Source organism: Sander lucioperca, chromosome 7 (genome assembly GCF_008315115.2).
Source record: "Sander lucioperca isolate FBNREF2018 chromosome 7, SLUC_FBN_1.2, whole genome shotgun sequence".
In the NCBI taxonomy this organism is placed as follows: Eukaryota; Metazoa; Chordata; class Actinopteri; order Perciformes; family Percidae; genus Sander; species Sander lucioperca.
Window position 1 is genome coordinate 22445464 of NC_050179.1, and position 16149 is coordinate 22461612.

The following is a 16149-nucleotide window of genomic DNA, read 5'->3' on the forward strand; positions in this document are numbered from 1 at the left end:
TCCTTAGTTTCAAAGAACATGTGCTGCTATAATAAAATTCTACAACCTTTGGACTGATTTTCAAAACCACTCATGATCATAATTTTAGCAGTTCATGGTTCTTATCTTATAACAGTGACATAGATATACTGTTTCTCACTACATATTCTTTGTTCTGCCAAATATTAAATGCATATGTGTGTCAAAAACAATATATAGATTTGTGATATCGGAACACTCACTTGCAGGGTCAGTTTGGTGTCAGTTTTTTATTCATGAATATGAACAGCAAAGTCAGTTTCATGACTCTGATTATTTGCACATGGCCCCTGCTGTTTGCAGACGGTACATTAACTCAGGTCCTGTAATCCATATTATTGCCAGAAAACAATCTAAAATGATAACAGGAACAACTGTGCCAATGAAACACATAAACAAAACTTTTTTTTTTTTTTTTGATAGCAGCACATTCCCTGTTAACAAAATGGAAAAATGTCTGTACGCAATGTTTTTGGCAGGACATTGTATTATTCAGTGTGCATAAACGGGTATCAATTAATTAACAGAAGAATAGAAACATAAAAATCAGCTGGTTTCACTTTGTTATCCAAAAATGAACCCAACCTCCTCTACTCTTCTAGCATGGTGGTTATCAAAGGGAAAATTTGCCACCTTTTATTTGGATGTCCAATCAGTGTGTTGATTGTAGTCAATTTAAGCAATACATTCTTCAGTGTGTGCTATATTGTTGTTGCATGTTTTGTTATGCGTTTCTGGATTATTATTTTTTTATATTTATATTGGCCGATATATCGGAATATCGGATTTTTAAATCACCAAATATTTGTGTTTGCTCAGTTAAATTAAAAAAAGCATGTTTAAAAAGTTAAACACGCTATAGTTTATCAGTAATGTGTGTAGTGTATGGATCTGTGAAGTTTTAGCGATGTACAGTAAGAAAGCAAAAGTAACTCAACCAAAGTCCAAGCAACCTTAAGGAGGGAGGCAGAGAGAGTGACTGCCCAGGCACTCTTATAGACATGTGAGCAATCAACTCATCCAGGCGTCAGTCATAAGTTGTTATTAGCCAATCCCCAGATCCGAGCAACCAAAGGGACTTGAAATAGGTCTTGAGGCCTAGGAGCCATTAAACCCCCCCTCCCACACCCCAGAATAGAATTAAACAGAATTAGAACATGGATCCGTCATGCCTTGTTACCACTGTGCAGGCTGCTGGTGGTGTAATGGTGTGGGGGATGCTATCCTCTCAATATGGGCCAACATTTCCAAAGAATGCTTCCAGCACCTTGTTGAATCAATGCCACAAAGAATTAAGGCAGTTCTGAAGGTGAAAGGGGGTCAAACACGGTATTAGTATGGTGTTCCTAATAATCCTTTAGGTGACTGCAGTGACATGCACAAAAAATAACACGGAAGAAAAGACATGCCATCTGGGTTTTTCAAGGACTTTCCATTACATGTACACATTAGGTTTACATTTCAGCATTTCAGACTGTAATTACAGTTGAGACAATAGTTTATTTTGGAGGTAAAGACCTGAAAAATATGTTTTGATAAAATAACCTGTAGGAAATGGATATGAAAAGCGCCTGCTTTAGAAAGTTCTGCTAGATTTTGTTAACGTCACTAATCAAAATAATCAAAATCTTTCTGGGAAAAAATAGTCCAGTTGATCAAACAGCATGCAGAGTGCTAAAATACTTCTATTAAATATATTGTAAAGGAGTGAACCATTTTGAACCATTTGTGCATTTCAACTTGTACATAGAAAATGATGGGTGGAAATTGTATTATTTCATGATGCAATAATTGCTGATGAAAACATATTTATCTTATACAACGGGATCCTGCAGTGGCTGCTCCTGCTTCTTTTAACGTAATTTAGATGAAGCATTCATGTCATATTGCAACTCATTGTTACAGGCCTACACGCATAGGCGTCGATTTCGGTGGGGACAGTGGGTACGCGTATCTACCAGATTTCGTCATGAGTCATTTTGTACCCATCACTTTTTTTGAAAACCTCGAGCTCAATTTAGTTTAAAAAAAAAAAGTCCATAACACATATAATTCTTGAGCGACAGATGCCAAAAAATCCAAAACAATCTCTATCCCCACAGGGCAGACACAGACACAGCCGCTCTGCTGCACGCTTCTCTGTTCACAACACTGCCTGTCGGGACGTTCTGCTAAACGTGAAAAAAACATAACGTGGTTTAATGTACCCAAACAACGATCAATGATCACCGAATTTCTCATGGCCATATCTTGTAATGAACACGTAACCCTGTCAAAAGAACTAAACCGAAATCCAACAATTATATAAGTTATCTCCCATTAGCATTGTCTTCTTCATTGGCGCCTATGGCGAGGAAAAAGCTTGTACCTAAACAATGATCAATGATTACCAAATTTCTCTCTCATATTGCTACTCATAACCACTGAAAATTGTCAAAAATCGAACCAGAGACGTGGTGATGATTGATCGTTGTTTAGGTACATTAAACCACGTTAAGCTTTTTCACGTTATGATTAATAAACCCCATGAGAACCGTGGGGAGTCAACCCACAGCCGCTCCGCTGCCCTGCTGAAAATGTGAAGCAGAAACGCTTAATGTCAGATAACGTCCATAATAATAGGACTTTGGGTTTGATTTTTTGACAATTTTCTACGGTGGCCCTGAAGTGCAAATCACCACAGCAATTAGAGAAACGCAACAACAAATCATAAAACACAACGGCAAATAGGAAAACGCAACAGAAAAAATGAAAACACGACAGCAAATATGAAAACAAAACGGCAAATAAGAAAACACGACAGCAAATACGAAAACACGACAGCAAATATGAAAATACGACAGCAAATAGGAAAACACGACAGCAAATATGAAAACACGACAGCAAATATGAAAACACGACAGCAAATAAGAAAACACGACAGCAAATAGGAAAACACGACAGCAAATAGGAAAACACGACAGCAAATATGAAAACACGACAGCAAATAGGAAAACACGACAGCAAATAAGAAAACACGACAGCAAATAGGAAAACACGACGGCAAATATGAAAACACGACGGCAAATAGGAAAACACAACGGCAAATATGAAAACACGACAGCAAATATGAAAACACGACGGCAAATAGGAAAACACGACAGCAAATATGAAAACACGACGGCAAATATGAAAACACGACGGCAAATATGAAAACACGACGGCAAATATGAAAACACGACAGCAAATATGAAAACACGACAGCAAATAAGAAAACACGACAGCAAATATGAAAACACGACAGCAAATATGAAAACACGACAGCAAATAGGAAAACACGACGGCAAATAGGAAAACACGACGGCAAATATGAAAACACGACGGCAATGACACATTCATTTTTTTTTCTCTTTTGCGCAGGTCATGTTTTGAAAGACGCTGTCATAGCTTACTAATAAATACAAACGTGGTTTAATGTACGTAAAAAATTATCAATGATTACCAAATTTCTCTCTCATATTGCTCCTCATAACCACTGAAAATTACGGTGGCCCTGAAGTGCAAATCACAACAGCAATAAGAAAAACGCAACGGCAAATATGAAAACACGACAGCGAATATGAAAACACGACGGCAAATAGGAAAACACGACGGCAAATAGGAAAACACGACGGCAAATATGAAAACAAAACGGCAAATAAGAAAACACGACAGCAAATACGAAAACACGACAGCAAATAGGAAAACACGACAGCAAATAGGAAAACACGACAGCAAATAAGAAAACACGACAGCAAATAGGAAAACACGACAGCAAATAGGAAAACACGACAGCAAATAAGAAAACACGACAGCAAATAGGAAAACACGACAGCAAATATGAAAACACGACAGCAAATAGGAAAACACAACGGCAAATATGAAAACACGACAGCAAATATGAAAACACGACGGCAAATAGGAAAACACGACGGCAAATATGAAAACATGACGGCAAATATGAAAACACGACGGCAAATATGAAAACACGACGGCAAATATGAAAACACGACGGCAAATATGAAAACACGACAGCAAATATGAAAACACGACGGCAAATAGGAAAACACGACGGCAAATAGGAAAACACGACGGCAAATATGAAAACACGACGGCAATGACACATTCATTTCTCTTTTGCGCAGGTCATGTTTTGAAAGACGCTGTCGTAGCTTACTAATAAATACAAACGTGGTTTAATGTACGTCAAAAATGATCAATGATTACCAAATTTCTCTCTCATATTGCTCCTCATAACCACTGAAAATTACGGTGGCCCTGAAGTGCAAATCACAACAGCAATAAGAAAAACGCAACGGCAAATATGAAAACACGACAGCGAATATGAAAACACGACGGCAAATATGAAAACACGACGGCAAATAGGAAAACACGACAGCAAATAGGAAAACACGACAGCAAATAGAAAAACACGACGGCAAATAGGAAAACACGACGGCAAATATGAAAACACGACGGCAAATATGAAAACACGACGGCAAATAGGAAAACACGACGGCAAATATGAAAACACGACGGCAAATAGGAAAACACGACGGCAAATAGGAAAACACGACGGCAAATAGGAAAACACTTCAACAAATCACAAAACACAACGGCATTAACTTCTACCGGAAAAGGTAGGGCCTATCTAGTAGAGGACGGACCCTCCTGATTGGACAGACGCACTGTCTGTCTTTTGACAGGAAGGAGAGGTGAAAAAATAAAAGTGCCTCACTGTCTATGCTTTTAACAGACGGACTAGCCGTTTCTCATTTCAAAACACTGGACGAAATGGATGTGGAACTATGAACTGTGCTGTTGGTGAATCGGCGTCAGTCTGCTTGCAGGAGGAGAATATTCTGTCAGGAACGTGCAACGTGCAAAGGTAGGTAACGTTACCGACACCGATAGGCTTTAATGTAAGCAATAGTCGTTTTGTCTTATTTATCCCATGTCAATAAATTAAAAACTCGTGGGAGTTCATGTTTGTACAGTAGTCATAACACTTACGGTAAGGAGAATTGCAGTAGCTAACCGTTTACATTAGCTTGTAGTTTACTGCATGTATGCAACATTAGCTCATTGCCCAGTAGCTTCTAGCTTTCAGACAAATGCAGTGCAAAATATGATCAGCAACTACAAGGTAAACGCTACCAGCTAATGAGCTACCACAGGCAGTATGATATGCATTAAACTGCAAGTGAGAAAGGGTAAATAGTACTGTAAACACACAAGCTACAAGGCTACAACCAACATATGAAAAGTCATAATACCTCCATTGATAAACACACACTAATACAGTAAAGGTAGGTGTAAGTGTGTTAAATGGTCAACAGTTGTCAGTTAAGACCATGATGAAGAAACTACACCACTACACAGTTACATGAAGTACCTTCATGTTTCAGTATGCTTAAATATACTTGTGATACAATTCTAATCTTACCAGGACAGGTTGGATAACTACTGGACTAACCTAATCTTTCTCCTTCTGTCTGCAGTCTTGAAGCAACACCATCATTGGGAGCTGAGTCTGATCGCCGCTTCATGTTGAATATACTTGTGTACAGTATATAGTAATGTTTGAATAAATGTTATAATAAAGATACACGTTTCATTAATGTCTTTTTAGAGCTTGTATACCTAACTAGTTATTAAAACAGGTAGCATCTGAATATAATTACTCAGAAGTTTCCTGTGTCCAGGTCATAATTTGATGGAAAAATTAAACATTGAAAAACAGTTTATATTATATACACACTTATTTATTATTATTATTGTGTTAAATGTGTTATTATTTACACACATTTATTTTTTGAATGGCAATCTCTAATATAGCAAATCTATTCAACATCTCTTTTTGGCCTCTGTCTCCCTGCTTGTCTTTTGCTTTCCCTCTCCTCCTCATCTCTCCCTTCTGGTGACGCTAGTGCAGCCACGACGCTGAAGTTGGCATCCGATTCGCAGCTTCTGATTTGGCAGTTAAGGGGAACTTAAAACTGTTTTTTTAACCTCTTACTGTATTGAATGAGTGTTAGTCATTAAGGTAAATTTATAATTATGTCTAAAACACACTTTTAGATTTGTGAAAGCTTTATTGTCTTTATGAGAACACTAAGTTTTTTTTCACATATAAACCACATTAGACTAGGTCTAGATCCACCTAGACTTGTCAAATCTGGACTACATTATCCCAGAGAGGCTAAGGAGTCTTAAAAACACAGTTTGGGATTTGTGAAAGCTTTATTCTATTTGTGAAAATGCCATAAAGGGAGATTTTATTGTTTTTTGCATATGTAGACCACATTGGACCAAGTCCACATCCAAAACCACAATACCTAAACTTGTCAAAACTGGACAAGAATTAACTCACTCTCTCCATGTCATTTATTATATCCATGAGCAGGTCTTCCCCTGTACTTGTGTAAACACGGTAACGCAAACTTGGTAATCTACAGTGGGCAATACAGCACCATAAAGAAAAGACCTTTACGACAGCAGGTGTGGTGAAAATACTACCACTTTTGTCCAAAGTGGCCGCTAGAATTAACACAAACTGAAAGTTACATATAGCCACTTTAAGTCATAGAAAAAAATGTCTTCATGAATATAATGTGGAACTGCTGTGGACCTATCTCTGACAGCAACACATTTAGGATGTATTTGATCCTGTCAGAAGACACCATGGTGCACACTTTATCAGAGAGTGTGTCACAGCTGTCGAGGAAGTTTGACAGGTATTTCACAATCCTGTCCAGCTGGGTTTCATCATCAAAGAAGCTCGGGACCCAGCGTTCCCCAGAAGTGGGGTTGCTCCTCACCTGAGACAATGGCCTATGAAGTATGAATTAAAAAAAATCTTAATAAATACTCTGCTTCTTTTTCTGAGGAAAGGTGAGAAAACAACACTTATGTTGAAGGAGAAGGATTTGAAGAGTAAATTAAACCACTGGCAAATCTATGACGATATTTGGATTGATTTCCAAAAGGTAAAAATAACTTTTTCTACTTTTCTTTTGAAGTGAGAAGGAAGACCTGCTCATGGATATAAGAAATGACATGGAGAGACGTGGACTTGTACGTTGAATGTCAATTAGCAAAGGCCATGCTGTGGCAATAAAATAAAACAGTTTATTTAGCCTCTCTGGGATAATTTAGTCCTGATTTGACAAGTCTTAAGTATTGTGGTTTTGGATCTGGACCTGGTCCAATGTAGTCTATATGTGAAAAATACAGTAAAATCTCCCTTTATTGCATTTTCACAAATAGAATAAAGCTTTCACAAATCTCAAACTGTGTTTTTAAGACTCCTTAGACTCTCTGGGATAATTTAGTCCTGATTTGACAAGTTTAGAAAAACGGTGAAATCTCCCTTTATTGTGTTCTCATAAAGACAATAAAGCTTTCACAAATCTAAAAGTGTGTTTTAGACATAATTAATAATTTACCTTAATGACTAACACTCATTCAATACAGTAAGAGGTTCAAAAAACGGAGGATCAGTCACTTAGCAATGTAAATTATGTTTCCCTGCTGAATCGGACAGTTTTAAGTTCCCCTTAAATTTCCCCTTAACTGCCGAATCGGAAGCTGCGAATCGGATGCCAACTTCAGCGTTGTAGTGCAGCCTCCATTTGTTCCTTAGTCCCTGTTAAAAGACAGCAAACACAAGAAAAAGATCTTTACCATTATAAATGCTGTAACGGAATGTTATACTTGTTACATGGGAAACTACTCATACATTTTAGCTTTCATTTAACGTTGCTAGTGAAGTTAACAAGGTGCAGCTTTACCTCCAATCCTGCAGCTACAACTGATAAACAAACCAATTTCTAAATCTCTGCTAACATTACGCATATACAGTAACGGCTTACAAAAAGAGATGAAAATGCCACCGGACATTAAACTTTACGAACACAAATGGCATAAAAGACAGCAACACAGCTAGCTAGCTAACAGCCTAATGTTAAATGATAGGTTCAGTTAGCTTAACGTTAGCTCGGGGTGTATCTACCTAATTATAATAGCAATTTGTACCAGCATTAATGCGTAACACTTGACATTGATGTAACACATTAACGGTGATAACAAATGTACGGCAAACACTAAATATACTTACATTTAAATGTTAATTGTGCCATCAGCGATGCCGCTCCAACTCCCACTTAGGTCCGCCATTGTTGTTGTTTTTTTAACGAGCCGGCAAAGCCGCGCGCATAGGATTGTGGGTGATTTGGGAGCGCGAAAGACAGACAGTGCGTCTGTCCAATCAGGAGGGTCCGTCCACTGCTAGATAGGCCCTACCTTTTCCAGTAGAAGTTAATGCCGTTGTGTTTTGTGATTTATTGAAGTGTTTTCCTATTTGCTGTCGTGTTTTCATATTTGCTGTCGTGTTTTCATATTTGCTGTCGTGTTTTCATATTTGCTGTCGTGTTTTCATATTTGCTGTCGTGTTTTCCTATTTGCTGTCGTGTTTTTCTATTTGCTGTCGTGTTTTCATATTTGCTGTCGTGTTTTCATATTTGCTGTCATGTTTTCCTATTTGCTGTCGTGTTTTCATATTTGCTGTCGTGTTTTTCTATTTGCTGTCGTGTTTTTCTATTTGCTGTCGTGTTTTCATATTTGCTGTCGTGTTTTCATATTTGCCGTCGTGTTTTCCTATTTGCCGTCGTGTTTTCATATTTGCCGTCGTGTTTTCCTATTTGCCGTCGTGTTTTCCTATTTGCTGTCGTGTTTTTCTATTTGCTGTCGTGTTTTCCTATTTGCTGTCGTGTTTTTCTATTTGCTGTCGTGTTTTCCTATTTGCCGTCGTGTTTTCCTATTTGCCGTCGTGTTTTCCTATTTGCCGTCGTGTTTTCCTATTTGCCGTCGTGTTTTCATATTCGCTGTCGTGTTTTCATATTTGCCGTTGCGTTTTTCTTATTGCTGTTGTGCTTTGCACTTCAGGGCCACCGTAATTTTCAGTGGTTATGAGGAGCAATATGAGAGAGAAATTTGGTAATCATTGATAATTTTTTACGTACATTAAACCACGTTTGTATTTATTAGTAAGCTACGACAGCGTCTTTCAAAACATGACCTGCGCAAAAGAGAAAAAAAAATGAATGTGTCATTGTACCCAGCACTTCTGGAAATGTACTTCCGAATGCGTCGCTGTCCCCAGCACATTTCAAACCAAACTGACGCCTCATAGCGTCAAAGCATATCATAGCGTCCTCCCCTCCACCCGCATGAGCTGCAGATAGGTTTCCTCCCCTTCCCCCCTCTTCACTCACGCTCTATCATGCACAGCTCTCCCTTCTGGGGGGAGGGGCTTAGGAGACCGGTATGGGGCTTTAGCAGAAAGGGGGGAGGGACTGTGAAGTTGTCAATGTTCACATTTTTTGGCTAAGTCCTGAGTAGTAATAGTACCTGCACCTTTTGTGGTGTTTTCAGGTTAGAGGCGGTACTGCACCCCATGGCACTCCCCTGGCGTGATTGGTGCATCTGAACAGGGAGTGGTGGATTTTTGCAAATCGCACTACAGGCTGTAGGTGGTGCCAGAGGAGCCGGATTCTTTTTTTAAATGACCTGCTTCATATAGTACTACTCAAACATAGGGTCAGTTTCAGCAAATATGACAGTTTTGTAAGGCTTACCTACTGCATCTTTAAGTGGAAAGTTAACAATTCAATGCCAAAATGACTCAATAACTCAGATGCTCAATAAATATAATAATATGTAATCATGTCATGTCTTTTATGTCAACATTTGAAATGGAATCTGGCTAAAAAAATTGCATGAACTTTGTTGGGTACATTTTTCAGTGGGGGGGTCCATAACCTAAAAGACATACTGTATGCCTAAAACCACTAGCAGGAATCACCCATGCAGCAACAAGGACAGGGCCCCTCACTGGCATCCCACCCATATACTGTATTTGAGCCAGAAGCAAAGCTATTTGGACTCCTCAACTAGCCCAACAGGTTAACCATGGCATGTGGAGATAAAAAAATGTCTCCTAAACTGAAAATTTGCATTTCTTGAGTTTGTGCTGAAGGTCCTATGAGGGCATTATCCATATGGATCAAATGATCAGTAGCTCACATTCATCTGTTGAGTTATTTATGTGCGGAATTCTATGATCCTGAACGTTTTTTGCTGGGATGGGTTCAATTTCAAAATGGTACGAAAATAAATCTTTGCATGGTATTTGGATTTCTCCAGATGTTTATGTAACAGATTGAGTAAAGTGGACCAGGGCTGGGCGATATGGAGAAAATCAGATATCACGATATTCTTGACCAAATACCTCGATATCGATATTGCGGTGATATTCTAGGGTTGACATTTGGTGCTTTAACAAAATATCTTCACGCTTAGATTTTAGATAAATAATCATCAGTAATGTGGACATAATGTCTAAGTGGGGAAAAGGCAAATAATAGAACAGCTAGAACAGTCTGGTAAGTTCAGAAAAGTACATCACTTTACTGTAATGCAGCCTTTAAAACCAGGAAAAGACAACACTTACAGTCGTGAAAAAATTAGGACACCCATGCTAAAAAAAAAGGAATAAAAAAAATCATCTTTTGGAAATTGATCTTAATGCCTTAATTAGAAAAATGAGGAAAAATCCAACCTTTAAGGACACCAATTTTGTTTGTGAATGAACAATGTATCGTAAATAAATAAATGTTCTTCCTTAAAATACAGGGGGCATAAGTAAGTACACCCCTATGTTAAAGAGGCAGATTTTTATTTTTAAAGGCCAGTTATTTCATGGATCCAGGATACTATGCATCCTGATAAAGTTCCCTTGGCCTTTGGAATTAAAATAGCCCCACATCATCACATACCCTTCACCATACCTAGAGATTGGTATGGTTTTATTTCAGTTAGCCTAATAGCTGGTTTGATTTGCACTGAGAGATGATCTTATGGAAAGTACCCCATGGAGTAATCGGGTAAATAATCGTGATTTAAATATTGACCAAAATAATTGTGATTATAATTTTTTTCCCATGATGAGCAGCCCTAGGAACTGTATGTATGGAAACTAAAGTATGCCTATTGTGAACACACAGGTCAATGGGGTATGCCCACAGTGAGTGTGTCTTCAGTGTTGGGTATGATGGCAGGTGTCTTGGCATCAACCATGGAATCCATCGGTGACTACTACGCTTGTGCTCGCTTGTCTGGCGCCCCTCCTCCACCGACTCATGCCATAAATCGAGGTATTGCAGTGGAGGGCATCGGCTGCATCCTGGCTGCACTGTGGGGAACTGGAAACGGAACCACCTCCTACAGCCAGAACATCGCTGCACTGGGCATCACCAAGGTACGCAACGTAATAGTTTCCTGAAGTGTTTTAGGACTCTTGCTATATAATATTTTAGCAAACAATTGCATTATTTGTATATCATCTAGACAAGCTACATAAGCATGTATCTGAAGTCATGTTTCTGTTGACCTTTTAGTTTTGTTTTTGTCTCCACCAAGAACATATCCAGCTATTTCTAAATATTCCACTTTCATCACCAGTTAGTTCCTTTGTCTGTGGACAATCTGATGCTGGGACAGTAGAGTACACTGGGTTTATCTTGTTTGCTTAAAAGAGCTTCCTGCTGCTGCTGGAAATGGGGCTGAAGAGCACTGAGTGTGAACCGTTAAGCAAATGTTATGTAAATCCAAAATAATGGGTTAAAAGATTTATTTATTTTTGTAAAGCTGCAGAGTTAGTGATAATTCTCTATTGGCATGTCCCTTTGAATGAAGCTTTTTTACATTGCTCACAGTCATTTGAGTCATAAAAACAAATCTAATTAAGTGCAGCTTAAACATCACTTTGTGTCGGATTTGTAAATCCCTTACGTTTGCATCATCTGGGGGCTGTTTCACAAAAGCAGAATATATAAATCCAGGATAACCGATAAAGCGAGGCTTGACCTAGTCTAATCTGTGCATCCTGGTTTGGTGCGTTTCACAAAGGCCAAGCCAGGCTGAGGAGGAGCGACTAGGTCGAGCCAGGCTGAAGTAATTTGGATAGATGCACGTTCACGGCTTTACTTGACAGACCGCGAGGTCGATAACAGATGTACTGATGCTAAAATGGAGAATATGCATTGTTCATACTTTATACAGAGTGAGCAGCAGCTTTTTGTTGAAGTGTGATAATGTGAAACACATTATTTGTAAAAAAGAAACACGGGCGCTGTAATGAAACAGCGAGAGAAAGCGTGGCAGACGATCGCGGACCGACTGAATGCGTAAGTAGCCTAAACATATACATTAACTGACCACTGCTCTGAACTGAAACCATCATAATCATACCATTCAAGGATTAGGCTACTGATCATTTGCACAAATTAACCGTTGTACTCTTTGCCTTAAAAGTAAGCAGAAGGTTACTCGGGAAATTCACCATAAAGATCAATTTTCTACTACGCTAGAATATGATGCATAAATATTTCTTTCACTCTGTTTCTCCCTCTCTCTCATGGGCTAAAATATAAATGTCCTAAGTCATATTAACTTCCACTGCAAAGTGTACAACCGTTTTTGCAAATGACAAGTAACTCATTGAATGGTTTCAGTTAAGAGCAGTAGTTCGTAAATGTATATTTTTAGACTATCATTCAGTCGGTGCGCTATTATCTGCCACGCGTTTTCTCACGTTTTTTTTCTTTACATATTATATGCTTTGCTCCCTCATATATATGGACATATAAAAGAAAGACACTGAAGAAATTGGACTCTAAAATCTAGAAACTATAAAGATAATTAATAGGGATGTCCCAATATATATCATTTTATAATACCTCCAGACCGCAGACATACTCGCGCTTTCCGCTTCAAGCTGCTTCCGTGTTCTACTTTGCCGGCATTTAACCAATAGCGTCTCTGCAACAAAGTGATGTCATGCTGCACGCGTTGCTGTTTCTGTGTGGAGTCAAAAGGGTCTAACTCTGTGCCACCGCATAACTATAGATGTGTTAAAAAATAATGAGAAAATATATACATATATATCCGAGTCCTGATCGGGAGGTAACGTCCGATTCCGATCGAGTCTGAAACCACGCGATCGGGCCCGATTTCCGATCACGTGATAGGATCTGAACATCCCTAATAATTAAGTGATAAATATAATGCGCACTGTAAACATGAATGTATCAGAGTATATTTATCAGTTATTTCCCCCCAGGCAAAATATAAGGTCAGAAACCATCGGGGTGTCCTCTCCCTGTTGTTACATGAATGTACAGTAGTACACTTTATAGTTACTGGTCCAGTGAACTAAGACTATAATTAAGGAGGATTGTACAATTAGGATAGGTTTTTAAAATTGTACAATCCTCCCAAATCATAGTCCCAGTTTACAGGACAACACAAATTGTGTGCTAAGAATGCCAATTTATTGAATCCTTTATTGTTAAAGAATACAAAAAAATGTATCAACTAAAATAATTTATGGTGCATTGGTCCACTATAGAAACACACATGTACAGCACTTTATATATTGCCCTTAGGAACTGACATTATTTAAAACACATTTGGCATCTTTATCAGCCTTTTCTAATTATCTCAACAACTGCCAAAATCATCAAATTTCTAACAATATGAACAGCAGTCTTCATACAGCAATATAACAGTAACGATGACTGTCACATGAATAATTATAAAAAAAGAATGGTCACAACTTTAAATAACAGTACTTAAATGAACAGCAATATGCACATGTTGTATTTTAATGCAGGCTGATAACAATAAGGTAAAACCACTGCTGAGTGAACAGAAAAGGCTCCAGGATTAATAAATCCTGGCTGTTAGCCTGGTCAGGAGCAAGCTAGCTGTAAAGAATAAATCTCCATGGTAATTTAGGTGCCCTTTGCTTTTGTGAAACCAAGTCAAGGCTAAATTGAGCCAGGATACCTGGGAAATCCCGGCTTAATCCCTTATCTTGGTTTTGTGAAACAGCCCTCTGGTGCTGGCAGATAAAACTGACTGTGTGGCAAACAGATTTGAAATGAATGAACTAAAACCAAAACAAAGATTGTTTCTACAAACAAAACCTTATGGTATGAGAATAATTCCAAAGCTAGTATAATCACATGCACATTTTCACACTGTAACTTTAATATACACAGTGGAAACCAGCTATAAGCCTCTTGTTTACATATCTCCAAGCCTAATGCTGCCAGTGTAGGATTCCGCTTTTGGTTATTTTGAGAGCAGGAACAATTTACTGTGTCTTGACATACAAATGCTTGTCACTTCATGCCTTTTAAGTCTCGCAGAGCGTTGTGATAGTTAACTGCCCCTCGGCCCTTTCCCTCGGAAGAATCCCCGCTGCTGTCTTTAGTTCCGGTACATTACAATGAAAACTTGAGTGAACTTTAGTGAGTTCAACCCTTCAGAATGCTTTGTGATCTTCTATCAGTTCCTCTGCACTTTGGAAAATGAAAGGTCAAATTATTGAATTTAGGTAAATGGTTTTGATAGCAGTGAATGAATTATTCTCAATTGTTTGGCCTGTTTGTGGGCAACTGTGTTTGTCATGTTAATACCAGACTTTACCCACACTCACACTGCAAGAGCTTGTGGAGGTAAAGGAAGGTAGACTAAATGACTTATTGAATTCACAAATAATGTTTATTTATAGGTGATTAATGTCTGTCTGGCTGAGAGCTTTGCCAGCTAGGTGGCACTCTCCTGTAATGGCGTAGTTTCTGTCTCCCTCCCGAGGAATTGTAAGTAATGACAACTAAATTGTTGGCGCATCCACATGATACAAACCTTCCGTGATACCGTTTGGGCGGTTTTGTGTGTGTTTGGCTTGGAAACATAATCTTTACCTGGCAACACTGCTTGTAGTACTAATCCTACATTTCCTATGAACACTTATGTCGTGACATGTCGTACAACCATTGGTTACGTGCCTAGCGTCCGCGTCGATTACCAGCTATGCTGAAACAGAGAAGACAAACGGAGCGGCGCCAAACAAACCAGAGGAGCTGAAATTAAAGTTAGTTAGGAAAAAACAAACGTGGCTAGTGGCTGGTGATCAAAAAAGCTAATTTAAAGTCCTGTTCCTTAATTACGTACTAAAGCTTTAATACATCCACTGCCGGCATCACCCAGGCATTTGTAAGTCATAAGAGTATGAATAGAAATAAAGAAAATATACACTAGCACAATTGCATGTATAGCATGGATGAATGAAATGGTCTTTAAAGCTCAGTGTTTTGGGTGGACAGGGGCCTGTATCACCTCCTGAGGAAAGATAGTGAGCAGGGTTAGAGGGGTCAGATATGATTTAGCTTGACCTTATGAGTATGATATTATAGGGAAGCCTATTATTTGGGATGATTTATTGATTATACACTGCAGTTGTTTGTGAGTCTCAGTTTCTGAGATGCTGAGCAGACTGACACTTTAAATGACGGTAATGTAACTGGAGGAGGAGATACTGCTTCAATTTCATCTTCTTTACAGGGCTTTTTTGTGCCTTTTTTTGGCATGTGACTGAAGATGAAGTTCCATTTTAGTGAGTTGCTGATGTGGATGCCAATACATTTGGTTCAGTTTGTGATTGTAATGAGTTATGATTTGCAAAACTACCATTATATATTGCTGAATAATAAACAATCATCTTCACATTCTGGCAAAATTGGGAAGGAAAAACTGTACAGAAGAATCAATGATGTTAAATAATGTGAGAAACTACATTTGGATAAAACTGCATGAGCAACAATCAGCATCACACAGATAAGAACATCCATAAAGATGCCTGTAGTCTCTTGGCAAACACTGACGACATTCATGTTGAAGTAAGAGACTTGGCATGTATTTAGTTCATTTTTTTATGGCATATTTCACTAGAACGGTATGTAAAAAAAAATATAGCACTGAGCCACAGATAAATAGCACAGATAAAAGCCCCTGCTACAGCTGAATGTTTTATGACTTATGTGGGCTTGACCCGAAACTCTTTTTCTGATGCCGTTTTCTCTGTTTTCTCACGTCTACATCCAACTTAAAATCATTGCAGATGAAATTGATAGCGTCCTTGTTTAGACTTCTGCATGCTTCTCAAAGGTGTTTTCCCTACACAGCATCCTGGTACAAAAAATA

At 38.5% G+C, this 16149-nt stretch overlaps 1 protein-coding gene across 1 annotated transcript in view; it reads left to right on the top strand.

The window, feature by feature from the left end:
- The window catches only part of si:dkey-106n21.1 (solute carrier family 23 member 2), a 56579-nt gene that overhangs the window by 32200 nt on the left and 8230 nt on the right, over window positions 1–16149 (top strand). Inside the window, exon 8 of the mRNA XM_031279916.2 lies at window positions 11103–11356. Coding sequence (XP_031135776.1) covers window positions 11103–11356 — 254 coding nt within the window. The remainder of the gene's footprint in view (window positions 1–11102; window positions 11357–16149) is intronic.